Source organism: Plecotus auritus, assembly GCF_963455305.1.
Source record: "Plecotus auritus genome assembly, chromosome: 1".
Lineage (NCBI taxonomy): Eukaryota > Metazoa > Chordata > Mammalia > Chiroptera > Vespertilionidae > Plecotus > Plecotus auritus.
In genome coordinates, this window is record NC_137770.1 from 71,831,429 (window position 1) to 71,845,777 (window position 14,349).

Here is a 14,349-nt window from a genome sequence, read left to right on the forward strand (position 1 = left end):
ACTTGGGTTCCAGATTTGATCCCCGTCCTGGTCGAAGCCCATGTGGGAGGCAACAATGGATGTGTCTTTCTCACATTGATATTTCTCTCTCTCTCTCTCTCTCTCTCTCTCTCTCTCTCTCTCTCTCTCTCTCTCTTAAAAAGAAATAAATGGAAAAAATATCCTCAGGTGAGGACTAACAACAAAAAAAAAAACAAACGCAAAAAACAATCTGGGGAGCCCAGCCAGCTTGGCTCAGTGGTTGAACTTTGACCTGTGGACCAGGAGATCAGGGCATATGCCTGGGTTGCGGCTTGATCCCCAGAGAAGGGCATGAGGAGGCAGCCGATCAATGATTCTCTCTAATCACTGATATTTCTATCTCTGTCTCCCTTCCTCTGAAATCAGTAAAAAAATATAATTAAAAAAAAAATCAGGGGATAAGGTGTCCCAAAAAAGTTAGTAAACTTTTCATGTACTTATGCCTTTTTAAAGTCCATAATAATGAAAATTCCAGTTAAGATCTGAATATTTTTTAAATTCCAGCTACACTGCACAAAAATCATAAATTCATATCAAAGCAGACAAAATTTTTTTTAATCTTTACTGTTGAAAGCATTACAAATGTCCCATTTTCCCCCCAATGACCTCTTCTAGCCCGCACCAGCCTCCTGCCCCCAGGCCTTCACCACACTATTATCTGTGTCCATGGGTTATGCATATCTCTATATAATATATAAAAGCCTAAGCAACCATCGCAACCTAAACAACCGAACAAACAACTGAACAGGCTGCGTGGGGCAACCAGGCCAGCAGGAGGGTTAGTGAGGGGTCACCAAATGACTGAGCAGCGGGCTGCGTGGGGTGACCAGGCCGGCAGGGGGGTTAGTAAGGACTGACGAAACGACTGAGCAGCAGGCTACGTGGGGTGACCAGGCCGTTGGGAGTGGGGGGGGGCAGTTAGAGGTGACCAGGCCGACAGAGGGGGGCAGTGAGGGGCGACCAGGCTGGTGGGGCGGGGGAGGCAGTTGGGGGCGACCAGGCCGGCAGTTGGGGGTGACCAGGCCATCAGGGGGGACAGTTAGGGGTGATCAGGGAGGCAGGCAGGTGAGCAGTTAGGAGCCAGTGGTCCCGGATTGTGAGAGGGATGGTCCCGAATTGGAGAGTGTGCAGGCTATGCTGAGGGCACCCCGCCCCCGCACGAATTTTGTGCACTGGGCCTCTAGTAAGCATATAAATTATTTGGCTAATCTCTTCCCACCCACCCACATACAACATGTGCCTTCCCTCTAACATTCAAAAAGCAGACATAAATTGTTATGTTCACTCACACAAAATATTGTGATACCTATTAACTAAACTAAACATTTTGGAGACACTCAGTTCCCCATGCACACACCCTCCTCACATAATGGATGCATTCAAAAAAACTAGACTGTAAATTGGTTATCAGCCAGGTATACAATTCAATAATAATTATTTGGCCTTAAAAAGAATGCTGAAATAACAATCTTACCTTCGATTCAAAGGAAACAAAGAGAACACCATCCACGTCTTCCAGATCAGGCTTCACATCTGGAAAGGTACTCCCAGGGCCCATAGGAATGCTCTTTGTAGAAGTTAAAGATTTTCCCGTGTTTTTAGGTGGTCGCCCTGCCTTAGAGAGTTTCAATTTTCGTGGCCTTCCTCTTTTTCCACTGACATTTGTAGGGGCATTCTGATTAGTATTTACAGTCTTGGAAGCTGCGGAAATCTTAAGCACAGTTGTTTTCTTTCTGCCCAAGTCCTCTTTTGCTAAAAATGAGTCCCCAGCTGGACTCTTCGAACTGTCAAGTATTCTTTCTGTATTCATGCAGTCAGAAATATCAGGATATTTCCATTGAGGCTCTTTAAGTAAAGGATATTTTTGTACCACTCTGAGATCTGGTGAATATTTTCTAAGACCATTTTCTGATTCCTTGCCTAAGCATAAGCCAGCCTCATTGGAATTTTCAATGTACGTAGGCAAATAGTCTAATTCTGTCAACACAGATTTATCCTTCCGAGATGTAGAAAGCATGTTATCAGGGAGTTCAGAAATCTTCACTGTGCTTTTGGTGACAGCACAGGGCTCCAGACAAACTACTGGCATCTTTACAGCGTCTAATTTGAACATTTTAGCTTTAGCAACACCTGATGGGCTATCTGGTAGCCATTTAGAAGACGGATGGTCAGCTTCTAGGTTATCAACTTTATTGTGCCTCTTCAGCTGTTTCTCTAGTATAGGATCATCATCACTGTTTGAGTATACATCTGTTTCCTCATCCGTCTCTTCTTGTTTCACAGTGACCCCTTCTGGAAACTCACCAAGGTCATAGTCGTAATCATCTAGAGGTTCCTCTTTAATGACAACATTGAAGTTTCCATTTGGGTCTACTGGTGATGCTACATGGGTACTGTCTTCAAAATTGTTGGCAACATGTCTGGAGAGACAGGGAAGGGAGGGTTAAAAAGGACATAAATAAGACCTCCATAAATGAGAGAAAAACAAAAGGTTTTTGAAAACCAAGTAACAGATTTTGTAAGAGAAACACTTTGTAGAACATAAGGATCTCAAAAGCACTTTATCAACACCACACTTTTATATTCTCTGTCAATTTCTCACAAAAGTATCTACACTAATAGAAGAGAAAGATGCAAATTGGCCATACCTTCGCAACATCCACCAGCCAATCAGGAGTGAGTATGCAAATTAACCCAACAAAGATGGCGGGTTAATTTGCATACACAGGCGCTGAGCAGCCGGGGGTGGGACACTTCAATTCGTCGCCATGGCAACGACGCAGGCATTCTGGACTGCCCCAGCCACTCTGGGCCTCTGGGCAGCATGGGAAGGTGGAAAGACAGTTCCGGGCCAGAGCTACGGCGGTGCCGGCAGCCAGGGGAAGGAAGACCCATTCTTGCACGAATCTTCGTGCATTGGGCCTCTAGTCCTATATAATAAAAGGGTAATATGCAAATTGACTGAACAGTGGAACAACCAGTCACTATGACGTGCACTGACCACCAGGGGGCAGATGCTCAATGCAGGACCTGCCCCCTGGTGGTCAGTGCGCTCCCACAGGGGGAGCGCTGCTCAGCCACAAGCCGGGCTGGAGGCTGGCAAGTGCAGCAGAGGTGGCGGGAGCCTCTCCCACCTCCACGGCAGCGCTAAGGAGCAGCAAGCCAAGCAGTAAGCAGCAGCAAGCAGGCAGGCAGTGAAGAGCAAGGGATCCTGGACTATGAGAGGGATGTCCGCCGAGGGCTCCCAAACTGCGAGAGGGTGCAGGCCGGGCTGAGGGACCCCCCCGCCCCAGTGCATGAATTTTGTGCACTGGGCCTCTAGTATATATAATAACGAGTAAAGTTTTTGTTTGTTTTGTTTTATATATTTTTTTTTATTGGTTCCAAAGAGAGGAAGAGAGACAGAAACATCAATGATGAAAGAAAATCAATTGGCTTCCGCCTGCAAAGCCCCCACTGAGAATCAAGCCCCGAAAACCGGGCATAAAACCTGGGCACATGCCCCAACCAAGAATCAAACCATGACCTCATGGTTCATGGGTAGATGCTCGAGTCATATTAGCCGGGCATAAAGAGCAAAGTTTTAACAAACAACCATCTTACCACTAAATCAAAATGTTATAACACTTATTTTCCCAACTAGAGGCCCAGTGCACAACATTTGTCCCCCTCAGCCTGGCCTGCGCCCTTTACCAGTCCGGGAGCCCTCTGGGGATGTCCAACTGATGGCTAAGCCATGAGTCGGACACTGTAGTGTTGCCACGGAGGCAGGAGCGGCCACCGCCGCTGAGCTCACCAGCCATCAAACGGGGTTGTCACTGAACAGCGCTCCCCCTGTGGGAATGCACTGATCATCAGGGGGCAGCTCCTGCGTTGAGCGTTTGCTCCCTGGTAGTCAGTGCGCGTCATACCAACCAGTCATTCCGCCGGTCAGTCAATTTCCATATTACCCTTTTATTACATAGGATAGTATTTTTCAGATACACTCAATTTTGAAAGTCAACTGGCACTGAACCAAAATCAAACTCAAGAGAGCTTCAGTGATTAACAATCCTATCTAATAAAAGAGTAATATGCAAATTAACTGTCACTCCACAACAAAAATCGTGGCTGCCATAGCCACAAGATGGCGGCGCCCAGTCCCCTCAGCCCCGCTGCTGGAGTGTCCGGGCCTGTCTGCCGGAGCAGCGAGGCTGGACCCGCCACCAGAGGGGGCGGACCCAGCCTCCCCGCTCCACCACTGTTGCAGCGTCTGGGCCTGTCAGCCCCGTGGGGGTTCGCAGGGACCAAGCGGCGAGGCTGGATCCGCCCCCAGACAAGGCAGACAGAGCCCAGACAGCAGGGCTTGGGGGCTTCCTTAGTGCGGCAGCAGCGGGGAAGCTCCAGGACCAGCAGACAGAGCCCAGACAGCAGGGCTTGGGGGCTTCCTTAGCACGGCAGTGGTGGGGAAGTCCCAGACATGGCAGACAGAGCCCAGACAGCAGGGCTTGGGGGCTTCCTTAGCAAGGTGGCGGCGGGAACACCCCCAGGCCCCGCAGACAGAGCCCGAACAATAGGGCATGGGGGCTTCCTTAGTGTGTCTGTGTTGGCGAAGCCCCCAGGCCTGGCAGACAGAGCACACTGCAGGACATTGGGACTTCCTTCGCATGGCACATGGCGGCGGCAGGTAGAGAACAGACAGCAGGGCATGGGGGCTTCATCTCCATGGCTGCAGCGAAACCCTCAGGCCCCACAGAGAGCAGAGAACCACGGGAGTGGGCCTAAACCATCAGTAGGACATCCCCTGAGAGCTCCTGGATTGTAGAGGGTGCTGGTTGGGCTGAGGGACCCCCATGCACGAATTTCGTGCACCAGGCCTCTATTCCTATATAATAAAGAAGGGATATGCAAATTGACCGTCACTCCGCCACAAATCTGGCAGCGCCCACAGCAGGGGGGGGGGCAGTGTTTCTGTAACACAAGCTGGCTGCACCCACAGTGGAGGCCGAGTTCCCGTAACAAGACTTAACAAGCAATCAGCAAGGACCTGAGGCTGCGCCCCGCCTCCCGGCCCCTATGGGGCCTGACAGGGGACCTCAGACTGCGCCCCCCACCCTGGCCCCAGGCTGGGGACCTCAGGCCATGCCCCCAGCCCTGGACCCGGGCCGGGGGACCTCAGGCCACGCCCCCCACCTAGCAGGACCTGACGGGAACTTAGGCCACACCCCCGCCCAGCAGGGCTTGACGGGGGACCTCAGGCCACGCCCTCCGCCCCAGCGGGGCTTGACGGGGGACCTCAAGGTGTGCCTCTCCCACCCCAGTACTGGGCCGGGGGACCTCAGCCTGCTCTCCTTGCCCCAGGCCGGGGGACCTGAGGCCATGCCTCCCACCCGGCAGGGCTTGACGAGGGACCTCAGGCCACACACCCTGCCCCGGCACCAGGGCAGGGGACTTGAGGCCATGCCCCCTGCCTGGCGGGGCTTGACAAGGGTGGGACCGGCCGGGTCTGGATCTAGCCCAAATGGGGGGGTGGGAGAAGGGAGCCTGCCAGGTCTGGGTCTTGCGCGATTTTGAGGCACACGTGGGTGAGCAGGGACTTGACTCTGGGTCCCGTGGTGCACCCAGACTCTGACAGGAGGAAGATTTTCATATACATTTTATTAATTTTCTTTCATCTCTGACACTTCCATTATAGAGAAAGGGCAAACAGCAATATTAAATTATTTCCACTAATTAATCCCCTTTTAATGTGCAAGAATTTCGTGCACCGGCCACTAGTTGCCAACAAAGGGAAACAAATGTCAACTGCAATTAAGAATTGCGCTAAATATCAGGAAGAGCTTTACAAACTGCCTGCTTGATTTTTCCTTTTTAAAAATTAAGACAAAATTCGTAACATAAAATACAACACTCTCACCATTTAAAAATGTACATTCCAGCAGTCTTTTTATTATACTCACAACATTATTGCTAAGTGGTTTTAAAGTTGAAAAGTTATTTTCAATATAAAAAGTCTAACATGAATTCTTCCAAAATAAAAAGGTAGTTGAAGGCAAGTACATATGACCCATGCTGATTGAGTTTATACAAGTCTTCAAAAAACACAAATGTTTTTTTAGTTTCCCCTTCCTCCCAATTAACCATTAAAAGCATATAAACTGTACCAATGTATCTTAAGGATGTGTTCGAACTATTCACTAACTCAATTAAAGTCACTGTCTTTGTAAAACTTTCATTTATCTCAAATATGCACAAGCAATCATTTACATTACTGTGTAGTTACTTGTTCCTTGTACAACTTAAGATCTTGACCTTACTTGACAATCCTTCAATAGAAGACTTTCACTTCAAATTAAAATGTTTACGATCACAAAGATCATCACTTCTGCCATAACAATGAGAAAACACTACATAAATTAAAAATCCAATTTTCTTTTAAAGCCATTGAAGACCTCTGGACACAAGTCTAAATGAACTGAATTTCAGAGAGGAACCAGCCTTCTCTAGGTGACAGACTGCTAATGCTTTCAACACTGAGTAGCATTTACACTGCTTGACGCACAGGTGAAAAGAGAAAAAGGCAACTATAGGCAAAGGATCTTTGTTGGGACACAGAGAACCCAGTCTATTTTCATGCCTGAGGAGGAGCACACTAGAATCTGGAGGACCCTCAAAAAGAATACTAGTCCTTATTCCCACCCATTATCCTCCAGGGGACTTCTGAAAAATAAGCAGAAGTGATGCAGCAAGGTTGGCCTGAAAACAGAGAATTTGTAGTCTCTTAGTGCTTAGATCCCAAGCCCAATCCCATCCTAAACATCTCAAATGTGAGGTGAGCTAAAATTTAATAAAGTGAATCACCTAAACAGAAAAATAGGGGGTGGGGGGGAGAAAGTGTGTCAGAGACCTGTGGGACAACAACAAATTATCTGACAAATAAGGAATAAAATGGAAGGAAGAAAAAAGGAGGACCATTTGAAAAGAAAATGAATCAACATATTCCAAAAGTTAAAGACATTAATCCACATATTCAAGAAGTTTAGCAAACACCAAGGGGAACAAATACAAAGAAAGCCATATGTAGGCACATAAAGGTAAGGCCACTGAAAATTAAAGACCAAGAGAAAAACCTTATAAGCAGCGGAGGAAAAAATGACATTACACTGGAGGATCAACAATGAAAACAACAGACTGACTATTCATTGGAAATAATGAAGCCAGAAGACATTAGAATGACACCCATCATAAAGTATTGAAAGGGTCAACTTAATGTTCTGGATCTAGCAAAAGAAGCCTTTACACCTGAAGACATTTTTAGACAACTGAGAGAACTCAGACTGTACAAGAAATACTATCGCCTAAGATCAGAAACAAGACAAGGATGTTAGCTCTCACCACTTCCACTCAATTGTACAAGAGGTTCTACAAAGGTAATCAGGCAAGAAAAATAAATAAAAGACCGCCAGATTAAAAAGGAAGTAAAATTCTGCATTCGCAGCACCATGTGAACTTTTATGTAGACAATTCTTAAAAATCCACTAAAAAACTATTGGTATAAATTAGTTGGGCAAGATTGAAGAATCCAAGATCAATTCACACACACACAAATTGTATTTCTACACACTAGGAATAAATGTCAAAAGTAAAATCAAGAAAACAATTACATTTGCAATATGCAATATGTAATCAAGAAAACAATTACATTTGCAGTATGTAATCAACAAGAATAAAATACTTAGGAATAAGCTGAACCAAAGAAGTATAAGACTGGTACACAAAAAAAAAACTACCGAGAACCAAGAGGTCACAAGTTCGATTCCCAGTCAGGGCACATGCCCGAGTTGTAGGCTCGATCCCCAGTAAGGGGCCTGCAGGAGGCAGCCGATCAATGATTCTCTCTCATCATTGATATTTCTATCTTTCTCTCCCTCTCTCTTCTTCTCTGAAATAAAAAATATTTTCTAAAAAAACTACAAAACATTGCTGGAAGATATTAAAGATGACTTTAAAAAAGGACAAATATCCCATGTTTATATACTGGGAGACTTAATATTGGTAAGACAGCAATATTCCCTGAAAATGACCTGCAGTGTTTTTTGTTTGTTTTTTAATGATCTGCAGTTTTAACACAATCTCCCACGTCAAGATCCACCTGGGATTTTTTTGGAAAATGACAAATTGACCCTACAATTAATAAGAAAATGAAAGAGACCCCAAAAGAGCCCCCAAAATCTTGAAAAATATACAGTTCTCTGAGGACCCATAGTTCCCAATTTCAAAACTTACTACAAAGCTACAGTAATCAAAACAGTGTTATATGGGCTTAAGGCTAAATATCCAGATCAACTGAACAGAATTCAGAGTCTAATAATAAGTACACACATTTATATAAATTGATTTTTCAATTGCCAAAAGCGCCAAGACAATTCAACAGGGGTAAGAATGGGCTTATCGCCATCCAAAACTGTTTCCACATGAAAACTTGACAGAAATGTTCATGGCAACATTATTCTTAATAGCCAAGTAGTGGAAACTTTGATGTCTATCAACTGATGAATGGATAAATAAAATGTGTTATCTACACAATATTGTTCAGCAATAAAAGGAATGAGATATGGATACATGCTACAACATGGATGAACTTTGAAAACATTACACTAAGTAAAAGAAACTAAGCGCAAAAAACTACATGTAATTCCATTATACAAAATGTCCAGAATAGGCAAATCTAAAGAAACAAAAAGGAGACTAATGGTTACAGATGATTGAGATGGGGTTGATGAATGGCTGAGAAAAAAATCGGGACTAGAGAGCACAGGGGTGTTTGTTTGTTTGTTTGTTTGTTTGTTTGTTTGTTTTGGGGGGGATGAAAATGACTGTGTTCATAGCTACACAATTCCGTAAATATACTAAAAACCACTGAAATATACACTTTAAAGCAGGGGTAGGGAACATCCGGCGGGGCATATGAGGCCTGCAAAATCAGTTGGTCTGGCCCTGCCAAGGCACTAGAAGTGAGTTAATTAAATATTTGACCAAGTATAGCAGGCTAATTTTTAAATAGATAAGTTTGTATGGCCCGAGAATAATCCTATATAATAAAAGGCTAATATGCAAATTGTACCCTTGACCAGGAGTTCGACTGGGAGTTGGACCAGGGGGCGGGGCTGGACTGGTGGGCCACCTGCCCATGGCCCCTCCCCCTGGCCTGCCCGGGCTGATGGGTCCCAATTGGGACAGGCCAGCTGGACCCCACCCATGCACGATTTCGTGCACCAGGCCTTTAGTGTTATATAAATATCCAAATGGCCCTTGGCAGAAAAAAGGTTCCCACCCCTGCTTTAAAGGATGAACTTATTACAGTGAATTACATCTCAATTTTTTAAAAGTTAAAAAAATACTAAAGGAAGTTTTTCAGACTGATAGGAAATGAACCAATATCCAAGAACAAATGAAAAGACCCGGGAAAAATAAACACACGAGTAAATATAAAAGACTTTTTCTTATACTTCTTTAAATGACTACTGACTCTTAAAAGCAAAATAATGTTTTGGGGGTTTATCCTATCTAATAAAAGAGTAATATGCAAATTGACCATCACTCCAACACACAAGATGGCTGCCCCCATGTGGTCAAAGATGGCTGCCCCCATGTGGACACAAGATGGCCACCACAAGATGGCCAGCAGGGGAGAGCAGTTGGGAAGAACCAGGCCTGCAAGGGAGGGCAGTTGTGGGAGATCAGGCCAGCAGGGGAGGGCAGTTGGGAGGGACCAGGCCTGCAAGGGAGGGCAGTTGGGGGTGATCAAGCCTGCAGGGGAGAGCAGTTAGGGGTGACCAGGCCAGCAGAGGAGGGAAATTGGGGGCAACTGGGCCTGCAGAGAAGGGCAGTTGGGGGAGACCCAGGCCTGTAGGGGAGAGCAGTTATGAGGGACCAGGCCTGCAGGAGAGGGCAGTTAGGGGTGACCAGGCCTGCAGGGGAGGGCAGTTAGGGGCAATCAGGAAGGCAGGCAGGCGAGCAGAGCAGTTGGGAGCCAGCAGTCCTGGATTGGGATCGGACCTAAACGGGAAGTTGGACATCCCTCAAGGGGTCCCAGATTGGAGAGGGTACAGGCTGGGCTGAGGGACACACCCCCCATGCACAAATTTCGTGCACCGGGCCTCTAGCAACATATATAAGGACATGAACTATAAGGACATTAGCTGTTCATGAGCTGTTATATATTCATTCAATTCTACTTGAGAAATTAAGGACGCATATTATAACCTCTATAACTACTGCTATGGATTAAACTGTGTCCCTCCCAAATTATATACTGAAACACTACCTATCAATATATATGAAGACAGGGTCTTGAAGTGGTAATGAAGGTTAAATGAGGTCATAAAGTTGGGAAAATCTCTCCCCCTCTATGTGGTAACGGTCTGTAAGCCAGGATGATAGCTCTTAACAGAAAACACTGCCAAAACCATTATCTTGGACTTTTCAGCCTCCAGAACTGTGAGAAAACAGTATTTTCATTGTTTAAACGACTTAGCCTAGAGTATTTTGTACTGTCAACCTAAGCAAACTAATACTAAAACCACAAAATAAAAAAAAATAGAGGTAGAGCTTAAAAGTCACTACGCAATGAAAACAAAATTTTAAAAATTCAATTCAAACGAAAACAGAAGAATAATCAAAAGACAGATGAGAGAAACAGAAAATATCAAGACAAAATGCTTAAAATACAGCCATATAAGTAATAATATTAAATGAACAAAACAGTCCAATTAGAAGTCAAGAGATTTGAACAGTGGACTAAAAAAATTCCTGACTATAAGGTATTTAAGAAAAACACAATTTAATAGATTGAAAGTAAAAGGAAAAGATAAAATCACGTAAAGAGAAAATCAGAAGAAAGTTAATGTGGCTTAATAATATGAGACAAAGTAGACATTAAAATAAGAATACCATTAGAGATAAAGAAGGGCATTATAGAACACTAAACACTACATCCAACTGTGTAATATATACATCACTTATAAGTGTGTATGAAGTATTCATCAAAGCAGATCATATGCTAGGCAATAAAATCGTAATAAATTTTTACTTCCAAGGTTTTTAAGTCACATGTTCTTTGACAAAAATAGAATCAAACTGCCAAAACCGGTTTGGCTCAGTGGATAGAGCGTCGGCCTGCGGACTGAAGGGTCCCGGGTTCGATTCCGGTCAAGGGCATGTACCTTGGTTGCGGGCCCATCTCCAGTGGGAGGTGTGCAGGAGGCAGCTGATCGATGTTTCTCTCTCATCGATGTTTCTAACTCTCTCTCCCTCTCCCTTCCTCTCTGTAAAAAATCAATAAAATATATTTTTTAAAAAAAATAGAATCAAACTATGAATCAATGACAAATAACACATTAAAATTTATAGATTGCACCTAAAGCAGTGTTGAGAGAGAATCCTATAGCTTTTTAAATACAAATCGAAAATCAATAACTTAGGAGTTGAAAAATTTTTTGTAAATAGCTAGAAAGTAAAATTTTTAGGCTTTGAAATCCATAGTCTCTATTACAACTACTCAACTCAGCCACTGAGACACACACACACACAAAAAGTGAGTAGTGTTCCAACAAATGAACACTGAAATTTAAATTTTAACCAGTTAACTGCCACGATATTTTGAATTTAATTTAAAAAGGTCCACAGCTTGTGTCTATAGATGCTTATGGCGTACAAATGATTAAATAATTTTCACACATAACAAAGTATTTTTCTTCTTTTGCTTTTCCCAACTATTTGAAAATATAAAAATCATTCTTAGTGTGCAGGCCATACAAAAACAGTGAGACAGTTATGATCCACAGGCCTTAGTCAACCAACCCCTGATCTAAAATAGGCAAATTAAAGCAAAAGCAAATAGAAATACAGATGGGGGAGGGGAAATCAATAAAACAGAAAACAACAGAGAAATTAAATTTGTGATTTGAAACCTGCCAATAAAGAAACTCCACGGTTTCAATGAATTGATCCACACTATTACAGTCAATTAGTATTTGACAAAGGATGCAAGAACATACAATGGACTAAAGACCATCTCTTCAACAAATGGTGCTGGGAAAACTGGACACATATGCAAAAAGATGAAACCAGACCACCAATGTACACTATACATAATAAACTCAAAATGGATAAAAGACTTGAATAAGGCATGAAACCATAAAAATCTTAGAAGAAAATATAGGTAGTAAAATTTCAGACAACTCATGTAGCAGAATTTTTGCAGATACATCTCCTAGAGCAAAGAAAACTAAGGGAAAAATAAACAAATGAGACTACATCAAAATAAAAAGCTTCTGCAACAAAAGAAACCACCATCAAAATGAAAAGGGAATCCATTGTATTAATATCCAAAATATATGAATACTCATACAACTCAACAAAAGACAAACAATCCAATTTAAAAACAGGCAGAAGACCTGAATAGACATTTCTCCAAAGAGGACATACAAATGGCCAAGAGACATATGAAAAAATGTTCCAAGTCACTAATTATCAGAGAAATGAAAATTAAAACCACAATGAGGTATCACCTCACACCTGTCAGAATGGCTATCCTCAATAAATCAACAAACAAGTGCTGGCGAGGATGTGGAGAAAAGGGAACACTAGTTCACTGCTGGTGGGAATGCAGATTGGTGCAGCCACTATGGAAAACAGTACAGAGTTTCCTCAAAAAATTATAAATGGAATTTCCATTTGACCCTCCAATCCCACTTCTGGGAATATATCCTAAAAACCTAAAAACACCAATCAGAAAGAATATGTGCACCCCTATGTTCATAGCAGCATTATTTACAATAGCTAAGATTTGGAAATAGCTCAAGTGCCCATCAGTAGATGAATGGATTAAAAAATCTATGGGACATTTACTAGTAACAATTGAATACTATGCAGCTATAAAAAAAAAAAAAGAGGGATCGCTTACCCTTTTGGGACAGCATGGATGAACCTGGAAGGTACTATGCTAAGTGAAATAAGCCAATCTGAGAAAGATAAATATTAAATGATCTCACTTATTTTTGTAATCTAATAAACAAAATGAATTGACCAACAAAATAAGACCCAAAGCATGGAGGCATGGAACAAATCAACATACCCCAATGTGGAAATGAGGGGACAAAAGATAAACCAAAGAATTTACAAAAATATATGCATAGCCCATGGACACAGGCAATAGGGTAGTGAAGACCTCGGGGGGAGGGAGGGAGGAGGGAAAATTGGAGATATATGTAATACTATCAACAATAAAATACATATTAAAAAAAAACACATAATGAAAAAATACCAATCTTGCACAAACTCAGAAAATACATGAGAAGGTAACACTTTACAACTTGTTTTATGAAGAAAGCATAATCCTGAAACCAATGTATCAGAAATAAAAATACCAACAACAATATCCTTCAAAAACATAGATGCAAAACCCTCAATAAAATATTAGCAAATTGAACCTGGCTATTAAAAAGTATGTTATCATGACCAGGTTGCGCTTATCTCAGGAATGCAAGGCTCATATAGCCTTCATCCCTATACCCAAAAAAATATCAATGTAGCCATATTAAAAAAAAAATAAAGGAGTCCTAGCTGGTTTGGCTCAGTGGATAGAGCTTCGGCCTGCGGACTGAAGGGTCCCAGGTTCAATTCCAGTCAAGGGCACATGCCTGGGTTGCAGGCTTGATCCCCAGTAGGGGGCATGCAGGAGGCAGCCGATAAATGATTCTCTCTTTTCATTGACTAGAGGCCCAGTGCACGAAATTCATGCATTGGTAGGGTCTCTAGCGCCTGCCGGCTGCTGGCCAGGGCCACCCCCTGGTTGAACTCCCGGACAAACTCCCGGTTGAGGAGACAATTTGCATACTATGCTTTTATTATATAGAATGTTCCTATCTCTCTCCCTCTGCTTACTCTCTGAAATCAATAAAAATATTTTAAGTTAATAAATAAAATAAAGGAAGTAAAGCATATGACACCTCAATTTATATAGGAAAACAATGATAAAATTCAACACTCATTCTTTTTTATTTTTTAAATATATTTTTATTGATTTCAGAAAGGAAGGAAGAGGGAGATAAGAGATAGAAACATCAATGATGAGAGAGAATCATGGATCACTGCCTCCTGCATGCCCCCCATGCCCTGACCAGGAATCGAACCTTGACCTCCTGATTCATAGGTGACGCTCAACCATTGAGCCATGCTGGCCAGGTTCAACACTCATTCTTAACACTCTGGAAATTAGAACAAGAAGGAAAGTTTCTCAAGTGATAGAAGGAATTACAAAACCTATACATCCAACATCACAATATA

At 43.0% G+C, this 14,349-nt stretch overlaps 1 protein-coding gene across 7 annotated transcripts in view; it reads right to left on the minus strand.

Moving 5' to 3' along the window:
• Nucleotides 1-14,349, minus strand: part of MGA (MAX dimerization protein MGA) — a 99,976-nt gene that overhangs the window by 59,749 nt on the left and 25,878 nt on the right. For all 7 annotated transcript variants that reach the window (XM_080665074.1, XM_080665071.1, XM_080665073.1 and 4 more), the window contains exon 3: nt 1,496-2,441. In XM_080665074.1, coding sequence (XP_080521200.1) covers nt 1,496-2,441 — 946 coding nt within the window. The remainder of the gene's footprint in view (nt 1-1,495; nt 2,442-14,349) is intronic.